The sequence below is a fragment of the Eretmochelys imbricata genome, chromosome 4, assembly GCF_965152235.1.
Source record: "Eretmochelys imbricata isolate rEreImb1 chromosome 4, rEreImb1.hap1, whole genome shotgun sequence".
Lineage (NCBI taxonomy): Eukaryota > Metazoa > Chordata > Testudines > Cheloniidae > Eretmochelys > Eretmochelys imbricata.
This window is the reverse complement of record NC_135575.1, coordinates 42,152,979-42,170,785: the sequence shown is the minus strand read 5'-3', so window position 1 is coordinate 42,170,785 and position 17,807 is coordinate 42,152,979. Positions and strand designations below refer to the sequence as shown.

The 17,807-nt window shown below is 37.6% G+C and overlaps 1 protein-coding gene across 1 annotated transcript in view; it reads right to left on the bottom strand.

The window, feature by feature from the left end:
* Positions 1–17,807, bottom strand: part of USP53 (ubiquitin specific peptidase 53) — a 64,166-nt gene that overhangs the window by 11,482 nt on the left and 34,877 nt on the right. Inside the window, exons 8-14 of the mRNA XM_077815171.1 lie at positions 17,175–17,321; positions 16,238–16,387; positions 15,542–15,713; positions 14,025–14,174; positions 11,605–11,751; positions 10,558–11,284; positions 6,871–6,947 (exon numbers count right to left, since the gene is read on the bottom strand). Coding sequence (XP_077671297.1) covers positions 6,871–6,947; positions 10,558–11,284; positions 11,605–11,751; positions 14,025–14,174; positions 15,542–15,713; positions 16,238–16,387; positions 17,175–17,321 — 1,570 coding nt within the window. The remainder of the gene's footprint in view (positions 1–6,870; positions 6,948–10,557; positions 11,285–11,604; positions 11,752–14,024; positions 14,175–15,541; positions 15,714–16,237; positions 16,388–17,174; positions 17,322–17,807) is intronic.

Below are 17,807 nucleotides of genomic sequence, written 5' to 3'. Positions count from 1 at the left end.
TCACAAGACATTTTATCCTCTAACTATATTTGACTAGAAGGAAGACTTTAGACAATTAAATATGGAGTAAGTCACAACTAAAGCCACTCTAAACAAATATTCTTGTTATAGTTCATGTTTCACATTATGCAAATTAAATAGCTGTACACTTCAGTACACAGATCTGTGAATATAAAACAAGAGAGACTGTCATATACGTTTACTGTGCCTTTAAAGGCAGTGACTGGATTTTATTAAAGAAGCAAAGATTAATATGTGAAGTTCATTTGGACAAAATTTAAAAGACATATTCCTATTTTTTCCTTTGTAAATTTATGCTTTGAATTTTCACTAGGGGAATGAGACATCACATTTCTCCTGAGTAAAAAGTATCCTTACACTACGTCTCTTTCTTCCCCCATTTTTACTCAGGTAGAGATGTGACGTGACACCTATCCTCAAATGAACTGAAACAATTTGAGCCTTGTGTTTGAATTCATTGTTTTTTTCCCCCGTTATTAATTCAAAAAGATTTCAAACGAACAGTTGGTTGTCTGATGCTGTTAAAACAACTGTGTTTACAACAGATGAGACACTGTATTAGCAGTAGGACAGAGCTAACATTTTATTTAAAAAGCACTGCAGGCTTTAGTAATGCAAGGAATTAGTTGTTAATTCCTAAAGAGAAGAGAACTGGGAGCCGAGGACTAAAGATCTGTATTATCAGTTTTACCCTTAACTCACTTCACTCATTTGCAGAATGTGCAGCATTTCCCTTCAAGATCCTTGAATAAGAAGGTGCTATGTAGATGGGGAAGTAGCCATGGGGAGCAGAGGAAGCTCAGATGCCCAGAGGTGCCAAAGAATAGGAGGAGGAAGTAGGACAGAGCCCAGGAAAATAGCAATCAGGTCTTGGAGTAAGTAGACCATAGCTGCAGAGCACAGGGTCCCTGTGTGGGAACATGGAGTACAGGGTGGGCCTGGATTCTCCTACCAGCTACTGGGGAAGCTGCACCGCCTTAGACATAGAATGGAGGACTGCCAGGAAGGGCAGGGCGACAGTCAGTCTGGAGGGATTTTGACAGACCTCAGAAGAGAAGGTATTGTGATCCAGTTAGAGGGCCAAGTCATGAGAGGGAGCAGCCAGAGTCCCAAAGACGACCGCTACCCTGAGTCCTGTAAGACTGTGACAACAGCTGAGTGACCGCAGGAAGGGGAGCTATTGGTAACCAGTGGTGAGCTATTCCCCAGGTGAGCCATGAGGAGGCACGCCAGCAGAGAGTAGTGAACCCTGTTACAGCCTCAAAACCCCATTCTAAGGAGAGCAGCCTAAAGGGTGACAGGGTAATTCCACTCTCCTTCAGTCCCTAGCATCTGCAGTTGTTTTGTGAACACTTAGCCACCAGGATTCAGGTGAAGACTCAACTCCTTCTACACGTCACTAAAACCTTTATGATGAGAAAGGCTTTAGTTATTATGGAGCTTCACTAGCTACAAACATCCACAATACTCACAAAATATTCCATAACCCTTTATCAATTCTCTAAAGTCCTAAAATCTCTACATATTGATGACTAACAAAGGCCAAAGAGAGAAGTGTCTGAATATTTCCACATCACTGCATTTAAATGGATAGTTAACTTTATATATAGAGACTGATTTCCAGTTCACCTTTTCCATCCCATTCATCAGGGTGAAAAGATATATAACAAGAGTTGTTTTAATGAGTCATTCATACATGACCATGGCAAAATAAATTATTTGATTGAAATACTGTAATTGATATTTATAAATTTTGCTTATAATCCTCTTGCTTAGTAGATAAGTATGGAGTTTGAGACACATTTATTGAAATTTTACTGCCTCTGTCAGAAGATACAGAATGGATCTAAGGTCAATGGAGAATAACCATATTCAGTTTGGAAATAAATTATTATGATAACATATGATTCAACAAAAATGTGATAAAGCAGGCAGAGAAAAATCCCAATACAATATGTAGACCTACCGCATTATGTCAGAGAGGGAGTCATCATGAGTCAATTAATAAGTGCTCTCTCCATTAATTAGCATGGACAGGTGTCCACATTGCAAGAAATTCCATTAAATAGGCTTAAGTAACAGGCTGTCTGTAGGCAAAAAGATGGGAGATGAAAGTAAACTTTCCTCTCACCCACGAAGGCGGTCTCTTCAGCTTAGAAGTTTGAGAAACACTGGCAGGGACAGCTGGAAAGCTTGCATTGCCACTGCTTATGCCATCTCTCCCTTCTAAAATAAAAGGAGTTCAGTCTCTTGGGCAGTCAGGCTGGCAGCTTTCTTGAACACTAAATTCACTAATAAATATGAATGACTATGCAAGTGTTGTATCAAAACTGATCAGAGTGAACAGCTGAGTCAAGGGTGGGATTTTCAAAAGTACTCAGCACTTTCTAACTGTACAGTAATTGATAGCAGAATTAAAACAAAGTTAATTCCATGATAAAGATGGAGAGGAGGGGAAAGGGGAAACAAGACAAAACCTAATCAAACAAGTAGCCAGTGAGAGCTGGAATCTGAACTAGATTGAATTCCGTTTTTCTGTTCGGGGTATGTGTAACTTTCTACAGTAATATTTCTTGTACACCCCATCCCTAAGAGGTTAGTACAATAGCTGGTCGGGGACTTTGGTTGGTTTAGTTTGACTACTTATTTCCTTAACTTAATTGAAAGGCACATGAAGTGCCAGACAGACATCTTTTTTGTATATTTTAGACAAATCAAAATAGAATCTTTGGCCCAATGCAAACTTAAAATTTACAAGTTTCTTTAAACAGACAAAAGCATCTCTATTTCCCTCTGCCTCCAATAAGGTTTGTGGTTACACCTATGTATCTGAGCATATGCCAACCTGATTTGTTCCTTTAACTGCCCTTTATCCCAACATTACTCCCCCAAGTGAACTGTTAGAATGCACTATACCCATTACTTACAATTTACACTAATTACACTTGCTTTAAAAAGGAAAAAAATTTGTTGCAACTTGTAAATACCCATTTTGATCTGGAAGAATACATAGATTCTGAATAGTTTAACAGTAAATATTTAGTTACTGAAGTGGAATATTTAGGATTCTGTATACAAAACATCAGCATCATTTGGAACTTATGCATTTTTGAGGAAATATTTGCCATACAAATAATATTTTTAAATGTAGTATTTGAACACAGTTTATTCAGTAACCTCTGAATACCTCAGCAACTGAAAATTTCAAATATTGTTTGGTTATATCTAATTTGCATTAGGTACTGAAGGTATCCTTTGATACATTGCCACTAAGTTATTCCTACTGCCAGTGAAGACCAGTGTCCATTCTCCCACTGATACACAAAGACAATACAACAACAATTTGTAGTAGCATAAACGTAAAGGGCAAATATATTCTAGGTAATCCACACAATATCTGGCAATTTAAGTTATTCACTTCATGTGACAAGGAAACCAGATTGAAAAAGAAGTCCTGTATATCCAATAAAGAATTAGAATAATGGCAGAGAAAATATACTGTAGATTTGGATTTAAGGTTAAAAAAACCCCCAAAAAACCAAACTACACGAGTCCAACAGAGGAGTAAAAAAAACAGCTACGTAATTATAAAATCAAGTGTCTTCTTAGCAAGTGGCCTAATGTTCATTGCCAACAGCTGACAGATTGCTTTGTACAATTACAGAAAATGTAATTGTTTCACAGACATGAGGTCATGATTTTGGCTGACCTCATACTATTTCCTGTAATATTTATATGCTGAGGCACTTACCAACCTTATAAAAATCCAGACATTTTAATATGTAAAGGAAGTTGATTTCCTTATTGTAAGTATTTCCTCCTAATATTGCTACATATAGGATGAAAACGAAAAGCTTCTGACTGACGTGTACAGCTATTTAAGATCTGACTTAGTACTGAGTTTATACCCAGCAGAAGATCTATAGTTCTGGAGAAGAAAATTCCTGAAGGGCACCCAAGGAATTTAAAAAGGCTTAACAAAAAAAAATGTTATACATTCTCATCCTCATAATAGAAAGATACTTATAATGGCTGTCGATTGTTGGCGAGCAGTAAAAATGGAGATTTCAATTTAACAAGTGGTAGAGAAAAAGTTTTGAAAGGCAGACAGAGGAGATGGAACTCTGGGACTATTTCAAATAAGGGTATATAGGCTAGGTTTGGAAGGACTACATTTTTATTGGTAAATGTTGATTTCACCTTTGTGACCCAGAGAACTCTTGGTGCCAACTGGCAGGGACAACAGGAGTGCATAAGGGCTACAGGGATCCCTTGGCTCTGGCATTTACTTTGCTAGTTCACCAAAGTATATTATGTAAAGTTTCTAATGAAAGCTAGTGTCCTACGAGTCCTCAATGATTGTGAAATGATGGATAGCATGTACATGGATAGCATGCAAGGAGTTATGCATATATGATACTGAAAATTATGTTCTTAAGTTCTCTGGTTTGGGGCTGGTCACCAGTAAAGGGGTGAGAGAGGTTTATGTTTATCCATCTGTCTACACATAAATTGCGTAACGTAAGGTTCACAATGGACAACCCACTTACAATCTGAGCAGAATGCTAATCAAGTGATTTCGAAGGTTCCAGAGGAGAAAAAAAAAGTACATGCAATGAAGGTTATCCTGTCTGCAAGTGCAGACAATGAACTATAACTTTAGGGACAGGAAAAAAACCCCTCTGAATTTTTCCACTGAGAAGGCACAACAGCATGCTTGTTTCGTAAAGGAAGATCACAGCCAAGCCTGGCTGTAATACCATGGAAGGATTTTAGGTGAGCTTTTGTTTTGTCTTATGAACATATCTTTTTAGTTAAGTTTAGCCTCTACTATGCATGTTATGATTTTACTTTATATGTAATCCTTGACTTCCAGTGTTTCTGCATGCTATCATTTGACTCAGTTCTATGTTACATAAACTTGCTTTCTTTACAAACAAAGCAAAGTGCTGTGTGTTAAGTGGAGCTGTCTTCTATGATATCACTGGTAAACTGTGATGTACTGTTCCTTTGGATCTGGGAATTCTGTGAGCGTCCAGTGGATCAGGGGCTAGGCACTCCAGGCAGATACTTGGAAGACTTGTGGGTTGGACTGTGCCTATCATTAACCTGTAAAGAAAGAGTAAGGCCTGGAAAGCAGTTCTTGTATTGCCAGAGGCTGGTGGTATTGGGAAACTGATCCACAGCAGGCACAGACAAGGTGTCGTCTTGCTAAGGGCAGGCAGTAGCAAGGTTCCTCACAACCCTGGGTAACCCCAGGAAACATAACCCCTCTCCTCCCACCCCCCAAATATTTCCATCAATAATAACTGAAATTTACAGCTAGGCAAAGAAAGAAAGACGCTGTTTGAGAACGTAAGAGTTTGATTTAAGGATATTTCGTTTGAATATTTTGATATGTGATGTTGACAATTTGTTCTAACAGCTATGAAGCTTTAACTTTTTGAATCTCTATGTCTAATGTCATTGGATAATTACTGTTCAACCTCCACATTGTCTCCCCTCCCTCCCACCGCATGATTTCCCACAATTATGAACATTTAAATCTATAAAAAGTGAAAAGCTCAAAACTATTAAAAAAAGTTGAATTCTGCCATGCCTATGTATAGCATACATAAGGAAGGATAAGTTGTTTGTGTGACCTAGTGATTAGAGCACTGCACTGAGACTCAGGAGACCTGGGATCTATTTCCAGCTCTGCCACTGGTCTGCAGGGTGACCTTCTACAAGTCACTTCCACTCTCTGTACCTCAGTTTCCCCCATCTATAAAAAAAGTGCTTGGAGATCTACCAATGGAAAGCACTGTATGAGAGCTAAGTAAACTGTAGAAACAAAGGCAGTCTAATTCAGCATGCTGAAAGACATGGGTAACCAAAAAATTGCACTAGCGCACTGCAATCTGAATTAGGTAACAGTCAACTCAGCTTTACAATGAAACATGATTTAAGTGATAATTCAAGGATTCAACAAATATCAGTTAACTAACAGAGAGGATCTTCTAATACATGGGTATGTGACAGTCTGATGAGCCTCATGACCAGATTGGGGTCATAGGGTCTCCCAAGCTTTTCTCTGTTGCAGCAAAGGGTAAACAGTATGGAGAAGACAAGAACTACTGTTCCAACACACTTGAGTGGTTGGTTGGTTGTTTTTAAAATCACTTGGTGTGGTTTCTTAACAAATGAGGCTGCCTAATAAAGGAGCTCTCTCATACAGATTTATTAAAAGTTGTAAGTGTTCCTAGAACATGTAACATGGTTACCGAAATACCAAACAGCATCAGTTTAGCCTGGGTTACCAAGTTGTGATGTGAAAAACTCAAAATTATTAAGATTAGTCAGAACACTGAGTAACGGAACAGTATTTGAAGAATAAATCAAAATATCAGTATTCATTGTGGAGAAAGAGAGCCAGCTTGCCACCAGGAAGACAGGAGAAGGCTATAAACACATAGGATATGTACAGAATGGAAGCAATGCATCTCTCCATGGGAAAATGGTGGCCCAGTGGGACATATTCCCAGTACTATATAGATTCTGTTCAGATTCACCCCAATACAAATTAACTTCACGTGAACTTGCCCATTTTGCCAATGCAAATCTAAGACTTGGTCATCTAATATTAAGCAGCAACAGTTGGCATAGTAAGAGAAGGAGAAGTTCACTTTTATTGGGTTGTCAACTCTGCAAATTTGAACTACCAGTAACTATGCAAAGTCTATCTGGAACCTTTCAACTTTTTACACAGTATTAAAATTTAGTAATTGTTAAAATAGCAATTTTGGACAACAGCACATCTAGAGTTTCTTTAGAAAACTTTGTAGTAAATATGCAAGTTAAAATTCTCACCATCAAAATAATTTCTGTTCTGCTGGGAGGTAGACTGCAACACACTTTCAGCATCTTTGATCGACAGATTCTGGTCACTGAAAAATAAAACAGACCTTGTAGTTTAAAATTTAAATATTAGTGCACAATTACAGTTGCCCGTATATGTAAGTGTACACACAAAGAACTGCATGTATTATAGTATAAAACATTAATTTGGCTATAAAAACATTAATTTAGGACCTAATCCTCTCCTTACAAAATTTACAAGTCTTACGGTTTAAGCAGTATACTCTGCAGGTGAGCAGAATACCTATAGTTGGTTCTCAAAGTTATCAGTGATTGAAAAATGATGTGCTGGATGTGAAAGGTGACTGACAACTTACATTAGTTGGGAACAAAAATTACTTGAAACTTGTCCTTAATGAAGGCCTGGGAAAAGGCAGGATATAGTTTTGAAAATTTCCCCTTAAATGATAAATATTCCAAAGCATAAATGGGAGTTAGGTGCCCAATTCCCATTTTGCCTTTAAAAATCTTCCTCTCTGTTACCAGAGTGAGAAAAAGACACCTTTTAAAGAAAGGACAAGCTCTCAACTCCAAATATTGATGAAATTTCCAAATGGGCACATGCAAAAAAATGTGGTCTTAAATATTTAACTTTTCAATTCCTCCTCTCCAGAAAGTTGTTTTTATATTATATACAAACATACATACACAAGCACACAGACACACAAAATTTTATAGAGTGGTAGCTGTGTTAGTCTGTATCAGCAAAAACGAGGAGTCCGGTGGGTTTTAGCCCACGAAAGCTTATGCCCAAATAAATGTGTTGATCTCTAAGGTGCCACAAGGATGACTCATTGTATTTACACAATTTTATGTTATTGCCATTTTCTTCAAAGTTTTTTTAATTTTACCATGCAGTTAGAACCTTCCTTATGCACTAAAACTTAGTTTAATACCTTCAAGGCAGAAAAACATTACCATGTCAAAGTTAGATTGTCTGAAACAAGCAAATTGGTCAAATACAATCAAATGTGGTGTTACAGAGCCAGAATTACATTCCCACCCCCTGCCCCTATGTAAGCCTTAATGGAAAAATAGCACTTCATTTTGATTTGAGCATCCTGAAAGATTTCAATAATACATACTATTGATTCAGCTTCAAAGATGAATCTTGTAAAAGTACATGAACATCCAGCTACAAAGAGTAGAAGAGTTACTCTTCCTCCCTCTCTCCCACAATTGTCAATTGCTCAACAGACTAATAATCTAAAACTCTTTTCAGTGCTGTACAAGCTATAGAAGGAAAAAACAGCTCTGCCCCAAAGGACTTTTAACCAATATAAGGGAAAATAATGGATCAGACAGAATCTGTGGACCAGATAACATCAAAACTCAAAGCAATTAAACTGGAAGTTTGCTTAATTTATGTTTAAATATTACCACCTACTGTAATGTTCTTCTTTGGAAATCTTTAAAGAAAAAGTCTGTTTTGAAGAGAGATCTCAGTGAAGAGAAGAATGGTCTTATGTTGGGCTATAGACTGTTTTATTATGCACTTTTCAGATTTACATTATTAGATCTGTGCTTATGCTATGGTAAACAATGGATAGATTTACCATGGCAGTTGCCACACAAAAACTTTGGTTAAACTCATCCTCAAAATACTACTTCTGGTAAAAATTTTCAGCAAGGGTACTTGGCTTTGGAATTTGCTTCCTTCCTTATTTCAGAATATGGAAATTTTCAGGTCATGCTGTAAGACCCATCTGTTTACTTCTTGGGGATGAAGGGGGTTGATTGTGCAGAGTGAACAATTAATGGGACCATAATCTGGGGAAATATTGCATGTCATTTTCCTTGAATGAAATATGGGCCCAAGTGAATGTTCCATGTCACTTTTACATAAAACTATTCCAGAAAAACCATTAAAATAAGTATGGCTTAATTTTTGTCATTCTTGACACAGGAGAAATGGATTTTATGATTTTTCATTCCAAAAGAGTTATATTTTGACAGATATTTACCATCACATCCACCTAGATACAAACAACTGAAAATATATCAAAGTGTTACAAGTTTAAACCCTAAAATGTTTGGGGGTTAACACAGCAGAGCCTTGCGCTGACCACTAACCAGCTAAAATATTTTTTAAAAGCATAAAACCTGTTTACACTAGGCATAACACATTTTAAACACAACCTATTTTCCTAGTCTAGACATGCATTTACTCATTAACATCTTGTTTGTATCAATATTAAAACTGAACGAGGAGTACTTGTGGCACCTTAGAGACTAACATTAATTTGAGCATAAGCTTTTGTGGGCTAAAACCCACTTCATCAGATGCATGCAGTGGAAAATACAGTAGGAAGATATATATACACACCTACACACACACACCATGAAAAAATGGGTGTTGCCATACCCACTATAACAAGAGTGATCAGTAGGAGAGAAAAAGACATTTTGTAGTGATAATCAGGATTGCCCATTTCCAACAGTTGACAAGAAGGTGTGAGTAACAGTAGGGGGAAAAATAAGCATGGGGAAATAGTTTTACTTTGTGTAATGGGTCATAAAAGTAAAACTTTTGTCTGTCAGGGGTGTGAAAAAACACTTCCGACTGACAGAAGTTTTACCAATAAAAAGCACCGTTGTGGGCAGTGCTTTGTCAGCGGGAGACACTTTCCCACCAACAAAGTTACCGCCCCTCATTGGGGGTGGTTTTATTTTGTTCGCAGGAGAGCTCTCTCCTGCCAACAAAGAGTGGCTATACAGCGTATCTTACAGCGGCACTGCTGTAACAGCACAGCTGTGCCACTGTAAGGCACACAGTGTAGACATAGCCTTAGAAAAGTACATATAAAAAATGGTATAAGCAACTTGCCACTGAAATTCAGTTATTTATCTGCAGTATTTCTACTACCAAAAATAGTCATTGCTTAGGAAAGTAAGGACCATTTTAAGTGGCAGAGCTTGGTGCTTTAAAAAAAAAAAAAAAACAAAAAAAAACCCCACCATGGTTCAGAGGAAGAGAAAATTTGGATTCCTAGCAGGTAGAACCCACTACTCAAGGTCTTCAGTATTAGAGAGCCATGAAAATAAGCTGTTGAAGGTTTATATCATCTAATGTTCATTGTTTCAGTATATTACAGTTTGCAAGAAGTTTAACAGTGCTTAGGATTTGCTGAACTGGTGTGTTATAAGCTCTTTGAGGCACAGATTTATTTGGCGCACTTTACCCACTGAACTGCAAGATGTACATCTAAAGTTCTATATAAATTAAATGTTTCATTGTAGATTACATGCAACAGTGCTTTCACACCATTCTCACCGATTTGTCCATCAGCCTTCTCATAAATTCTACTCGCTAAGGTACATGTAAGGGCTGCAGAATTGGTCCAAGTCTCATAAGAATTAATGAGAGTTTTGAATGGTGAAAATGTTGGGCCATGGTGATTATACAGAATTCATAATTAGTCTAAGAGTTTATTTGACTTTGCACTGGTTTCCTACACAACCTCCCCCATTCTCTAGGGCCCAATTTCAGCCTTTCCTAGTTTTCCACAACTGTTTCCTACAATAAAAGACGGAACGTTTCAGACAGTTAACTTTACCCACAATCCAGAAAACACCATATGGCACTAAAACAATTCACACTTGGTTAAGACTCTTATTTAGAGTATTTGTTAGCATTACCTGCAGGAAAGAGTTTCTTTAATACCCTTGATGTCCAGTGGGCTAGTTCCTTCAACAATAGGCGAATCCAGATTGGCAGATTCATTGCTGATATGATCACTACTTTCATATCCAGACTCAGTCCTTTGCATCTGCCAACTGTCAGCATGGATTTTTCTCTCTGTAAATCCTTTAATTTTCTCAGTATTTCCTTTTCCTTCTGAATCCAAGGAACTCCGACTTCCTGTCTCCTGTTTTGTTTCGTCTTCATAAATAGTCATTAACCCTTTCTGGGTTTGGTTCTCTTTTGGCCAATTGTTAAAGCTCTGCTCCTTTTCATGTTTAGGTTTACTGCTTGGACTTGCCTTATGCTGTGGGCTATGCTGCTTCTTCTCAGTCTCACGGAAAATGCTGTCCACATTTAGTGTCTCTCGCATAGGTTTCCAACCTCTGTTTCTGCTTCTGCTGATACTTCCTTTGTCCCTAGAGTCTTGGCTGCTGTCTGTATCATAGCCAGTGGCACTGTCAGCTCTAGCCCTGCTCATCATTTTCTCCCCAGCAGGAAAAATGTCTCTTTTATTTGACCCTAAGACCTGGGCAGCAGGCCTGGGTTGGTTTGCTACTCTTTCATGGTTGTAAGGTCTTCTTCCCTGGCTACCATATAGGCGCTGATCAGTGTAGTGTGTAAATCCATTTCCAGCAGGAGGTGATCCGGACTTAAAATGAGAGCGGTCTTCCCCTATTAGATCTTGTAAAATGAAAGAGAGAAAGAGAGAGAGAAAGAGCTGTATTGAAGTTCTCCTTCAAGTACATTCTTTTCATAAAAATCTTCCCTGTCTGACGTTGTGCATAAGACAGCTATTTATTCCTGCTATGCCATCACAATTTAAAGAAAAAAACAAAACCACCTCAAATGGCACAAATTTTAAAAACATCTGTAAGAGTAGAGACTTTAATCTTGGGATTTTTTTTCTTTAACTCAAGTAGCAAATTTAGCACATATCAATTTGTCTAGATTAAAAATGTTATTTTAGCCATTTGTTTCTAAAGTTTGATTTTTAAATGTACCTCTTTGTCTCCCAGAGTCTCTTCTTGGTCCTCTATCTGCAGCTTTTCTTAGGTAGGATGAAAAGTTTCTCATATCAACTGCCTTCTGGGCACACTCTTTGGAGATGTCCTTTAATTTGTCCTTCTGATCACTGTGCCCTAACTTAACTGCAAAAATATTATTGCATCTTATCTAAATAGCCATGGCAAAAAGCATGTATAATTATGCTTACTATACCTTCACTTTCAAGTTAATGTTAATAGAATTACTTAAAAAAAAAAGACCACATAACCACCTTTTATCTACCTCAGATTTTAAAAATCCTAGACAGTCTGCACATAGCAAAATCCATTAAGGTTAATACAATAATATATAAAACTTACCTTAAAGGGATCCTTACAAATATAAAGTTATAAATTTGACAAAATATGTACATTAACTGCGCTTCATATAATCAAGATTTAATTTTAGCTATTGAACATACAGTAACTCCTCACTTAAAGTCGTCCTGATTAACGTTGTTTCATTGTTACTTTGCTGATCAGAGAACATGCTTGTTTAAAGTTGTGCAACGCTCCCTTATAATGTCGTTTGACAGCCACTTGCTTTGTCCACTGCTTGCAGGAAGAGAAGCCCGTTGGAGCTAGCTGGTGGGGGCTTGGAACCAGAGTGGACCGGCAGTCCCCTATCAGCTCCCTTAAGTTCCCTGTGCGGCAGCCACCCAGCAGGCTATCTATTGCCAGTGGTTCAGCTGTCCCTCCCCCGACTGCCATGTGCTGCTCCTGCCCTCTGCCTTGGAGCTGCTCCCCGGAGCCTCCTGCTTGCTGTGCAGGGGGGAAGGTGGGGGCTAATGTCAGGGTGTCCCTCTCCCCCCTGCGCCACGTTTACCCCATTTCCATAGAGCGGGGTTGGGGGGGTGAGAAGATACGACAGGGCTCAGGACGGTGGTAGCTTCCTGGCAACAGCTTCTGTCTCAACTTGCTGATCTATTTAGAGTGGGGTCAGCATACTTAAAGGGGCAATGCATATCCATCTCTCTCTCTCACAGTGTCTCTCTCTGTCTTTGTCTGCCATGCTGCCTCCCCTCCCTCCATTCATGCTGCCTTGTAGAGTGTGAGGCTTCCTTAACAATGAGTTAACCCTTGAGGGCTCAGCTGATTGCTAGTTCATCATTTAGCAGTAAGGCATTCCCTGGGAAATATCCCACCCTCTGACTTCACCACCTCAACCAAGCTTCAGAATCATCATTGTTGTGTACCAGTATTAAATAGTTTGTTTAAAACTTTATATTATATACAATATACACATACACACAGAGTATAATATAGCCTTTGTCTGGTGAAAAAAATTTCCCTGGAACCTAACCCCGCCTATTTACATTAATTCTTATGGGGAAATTGGATTCGCTTAACATCGTTTTGCTTTAAGTTGCATTTTTCAGGAATATAACTACAACGTTAAGCGAGAAGTTACTGTATTTGATCTGAATGAAAATCAACCTTTAGGGCTCATACTAAAACAAAGCAGAGAGTTAATACTTATTACTGCATCAAAAGCAAAGCTTTGTTTTTGAGAATACAGTAGAGTTTCAAGTAAATAATCTGTAATCTGTTTTATTTAAATTGATATTTCCCAGTCAGTGAGCAGTCTCCAATTTTGGGTCACCCTGGGTTCCAAGTGAGTTAATAGCAAGTTGAACGTCTTAAAATTTACAATGAAAGAAAAATACTTTAGCCATCAAGTCTGGTTTCAAATCATAAGAAAAAAGTAATTTTAGCTAACATCTAGACACTAGGAGACAGGTGGGGTAATTAACAGAGAAAAGAAATAAATCTCTTAATTAAGCAGACCCAGTTTCTCTTGGTTAGGTCCTTCATTCCTTCTCTCTTACTGGTCTTTAAGGTGTAAACCACATTGGCAACCCAATAAAGGGGGGCGGGGGTGTGGAAGTGAGGGCAAGTTGTGCCCTTCCTGCATCAGCATCACTCAACTGTGATATCCTGATAGGAGTATTTTGTAGTTTGTCAACTTGAAAATCTGATTTACACAAAAATGGACTGATGTTTTAACAAATATAGCAGAAACCCACCATAAAAAGGAAGTGACTATTGCCACTTATGCTTTCCAAACATATGACAAGGAAAGATCAAATAAAAAGCAAAGAATTATATTAAATAACTACAGCCCAATATTATTACAATAGTGGATTTTTAGTGGGGCAGGAGGGCAGTGGAGACTTATGTGTATGTATAGTCATATGGTGGCTAAGTTCAAATATAGTTTTTCATGTCATTTAATCATTCTCCATGGTAGGTGGACTGAAAGTTCAGTATCAATGATGTAACTATTTCAGAACAAGCTTTGCAGCTTAAGAAAATGGATCTAAAGTAACAGTGCTGTGACAAAAGTTAGCAAACTACATATTTAAGAAGGTACTTACCTGGCCCCCTACCACCACTTGCTTGAATAGGGCTTCTACTGAATGCTGAATTGTCTGTCTGAAATTTTTTAATGCCCTTCTGACTAGCACATTCTCCAAATCCATTCTCTTTTGTGAGATCTAACTTTGGAACGGATGACTTCTCAAATCCTATAACATTAAACATAATTAATCTTCAGAAATGAAATTCTTGCTCATTTAGATCTTTACCACATTTATTTTTAATTCCAAGAATTAGAAAGTTTAGTTTTGGATCACTAAGTTTTACTTAATAGTTTACTTAATAGTTTGTGGTATACAAGAAGATTTTTGTAATATGTTACATATTATGCAATTTGCCAAAAATAAATATGGGGATGGCATTCAATTCTGATTTTCTTCCTTGAGATGGCCACCATCAGGCAACAATGCACAAAGTGAATGGGAACAGGCCAAATCCAATTTTCCTTTCGTCATCACTTTCAAATTTTATAACACAGATAGGACCACTAGAAAACAACAGCCAAACACTACAGAGTTGAAGGGCTAGATTCTGACCAGGCACAGAGACTACACTGCCCTTCCATAATGAATCCCTAAATAAGATGTTTCCTGCAACCTCAAGGCTTCAAGGTTATGAACTGTTATCACTTGCTCACAGTTTTTCCTCAAAACATTTTTTCAGTTTTATCCTATTTTGGGGGTATCAAAAAAAACAATACAAATACACCGTCACCCATCTACTCTCATGCAGACAAACATGCCATGACTACATATTAAATACTGTTTACCAAATAAATACAATTAGTTATACTATTTAGTCACAAACAAAACAGAACCCCACACAATAGAAAAATCAAAGTTCTCTCTTTCTTGGTTAAGTGAGATCACTTAGGTCAGCATAAGACCATAACAGCAGCCATACTGGGTCAGACCAATGGCCATCTAGACTAGTATCCTGTCTTCCGACAGTGGCCAATGCCAGGTGCTTCAGAGGGAATGAACAGAACAGGTAACCATCAAGTGATCCATCCCCTGTCGCCCATTCCCAGCTTCTGCCATACAAAGGCTAGGGACACTTCAGAGCATGGTTTTACATCCCTGCCCATCCTGGATGATAGCCATTGATGGACCTATCCTCCATGAGGTTATCTAGTTCTTTTTTAAACCCTATTATAGTCTTGGCCTTCACAACATCCTCCAGCAAGGAGTTCTGCAGGTTGACTGTACCAACTTAGAGAAGTAAGATTTACTATATTTTTCCACTGTGTAATTTTAATTTTTTAGCCATGTGAATTTTTACAGTTAAAGAACGTTTCTAGTTAGGAATCCTTTAACTGTGTCTCAATCCACATTTTTACATTTGCAACAAAACATTATTTTTGATAGTTCTAATGTTAAGTATACACACACCAAATGCTATCAGGACATTTAGATAATTATTGATAAAGGCACTTAAGATCAGGACAGCTAATCAATTACCCTCCAGATATTGGTCATATTCTATTAAAAATGGTATTAGTCAAAACTTTTATTACCCAAGTCATCTCCATGTCCTGCAGCTGCTTTGTAATGAGACCAGTGAACGATATGCTTAGGAGCATCTTCCGTCGATACAGCTGTACCATCTGGGTTAGCATAAAATAGCAGCAATGGCTGAAAGTGACATCGAATGCACTTGGAGACCACATCTTTCCATTTTGTTCCAACCTAATAAGAAAATGCCCATATTTTTGCAAATATAAAACTAATTGGTACTTAAACCCAAATTTCAGCATATCTTTATAAAACAAAGACATTTTACATGAATTGAATGTCTGATCCTGAAAACACAGAACAACTGCAGCTGTACTATTCATTTTAAATGTATGCAAGTTAGGGCAGAAAAGCAAACATTTGCATATGAGTCAGCATAGTAAATATCAACACATTACAGATACCAGCCAGAGTTTATCATATTCATTACTTATTAAACCTATATTTTTAAGAAAAATCGCACTAACATCTACTATCCAATTATTGCACATTTTAAGAACAGTGAAGTTCATTTTTTTTATAACACTTAAAACTGACTTGTCAAACTACTTTTCATGAAAATGAGGACATTTGTTTGTATTTTAAGTCTGGTGTCAAAAGAATAAGTTCTGTTTTAATGCAGAAAAAATATGTGGGGCGCAACGTACCATTAAAAAAATAAAGGTCATTAAATCTAGCAGCAATAATACAAAGCCTACCTCTTTCACATTTGCATCATCGAACAGCACCCACTTGCAACTCTTCGTATGAAAGGCAAAGGCACAGTAATGTCGACTCGTGTAGCAAATCATACCCACAAGAAAAAGTTCACTATTTTTGGCCTGTTCATCTGTAACCCTATAGAACAGCTGTAAAAATGATTATGCATAGATTAAAGAAAAAGCATGTCTGAGATTGTAAAGTTAGATTAAGTCAAGGCTGCATGCATGTCTTCTTGTGTGTCTATCTGCATTATGACAGGAGTTACATGAACATGTAATTTCTAAAGTATCCCTGCCTCATTCTGTGTACAAGATGACTGATGCTCAGAGAACTAATCCATTGTGTGATGGACAAGTATGTTTTTAGGACTTTTGCTTCATTTACTGCAGAAATTTGAAGGTATACAGTAAATGAGGTGAGGACTGCAGGAAAAGAAAGGATGGTCTCATGGTTAAAGCAGTTGAATGTCACCATAGAGAACTGATACTTTGGAATCACTTAAACCAAGTTTTCTACAAGTGGCCACTCACTAGGTGTTCATTTTCTGGGTACTCAATGTCGATTAGACCTGTGCCTTGAACATATAAAACACTATAAAAATGCCATGAAGTCTGAAAATCAGGCCCTAGCCATCTCAAGTTAGCAGACACTTGACAATTTTGCCATTACTCTCGATGCTTCAGTTCCCCAACCATAAAATGGGGTTATCATCACTTTACCACAGATGTGTTGTGAAGATCAATATAATATTAGTTCACACAAAATATACTCCCTGATCTATTTTTTAAATGTTAATTGTAATTCCAAAGTTAGGTATATATTAACTTATTTTAAGAGGAAAAAAAAAAGATATGAGGAAAGGCATGAGCATGATGCATCAGCTGTTGGGACTGAAATTTTAAAAACAAGATAGATTAGTTTTAATTCAGATACCCCAGGAAGATAAAGTTGTGTTGCCAGATTCCGCATGACATCTTCTGTCAGGTCAGAATGTTCCGAATCCCAGACTAAACCAATTGTCACAATCTCAGGGCAGTTCATGAGAACACGACGGATTTTTATTTTTTGACCACAGTTACTCTAGAAGAAAAAAAAGTGACACACAAAAGAGTGAACATGCCAACAACTTAGAAAATGAGAAAGTTATTGGATGACCAGAGTAAAAATAAAGAAGTTCCACACTTCTTTCCTAGCCTCAAGTTTAAATTTATTACCTCTAAATTGTCAGTAGCAACCATGAAGGCATGTAATCTCATACTGTTATAAAATATTGGACACACATCCTGATCATGTCATCTTCAATGCTAGCTAGGCTTCATTCCCCCCAACCGCTTATGGCAAACTTATGAGATGGAGGACACTGACTTTATTATTATTTTCTTCTCTTTGATCACTGTTTAGTATTTTTCTGGAATATTTCTCTATGGCCCTGAAACAAACAGTACTAGAACACAAAGGCAGACAATTATATGAGAGACAGAGACAGAGTGAGAGGAAGGCAGGCATAAGCAAGAAAGAGGAGACTTGAGATGAACCAAATGGAAGACAGTCTGTTTTATCAAGCCA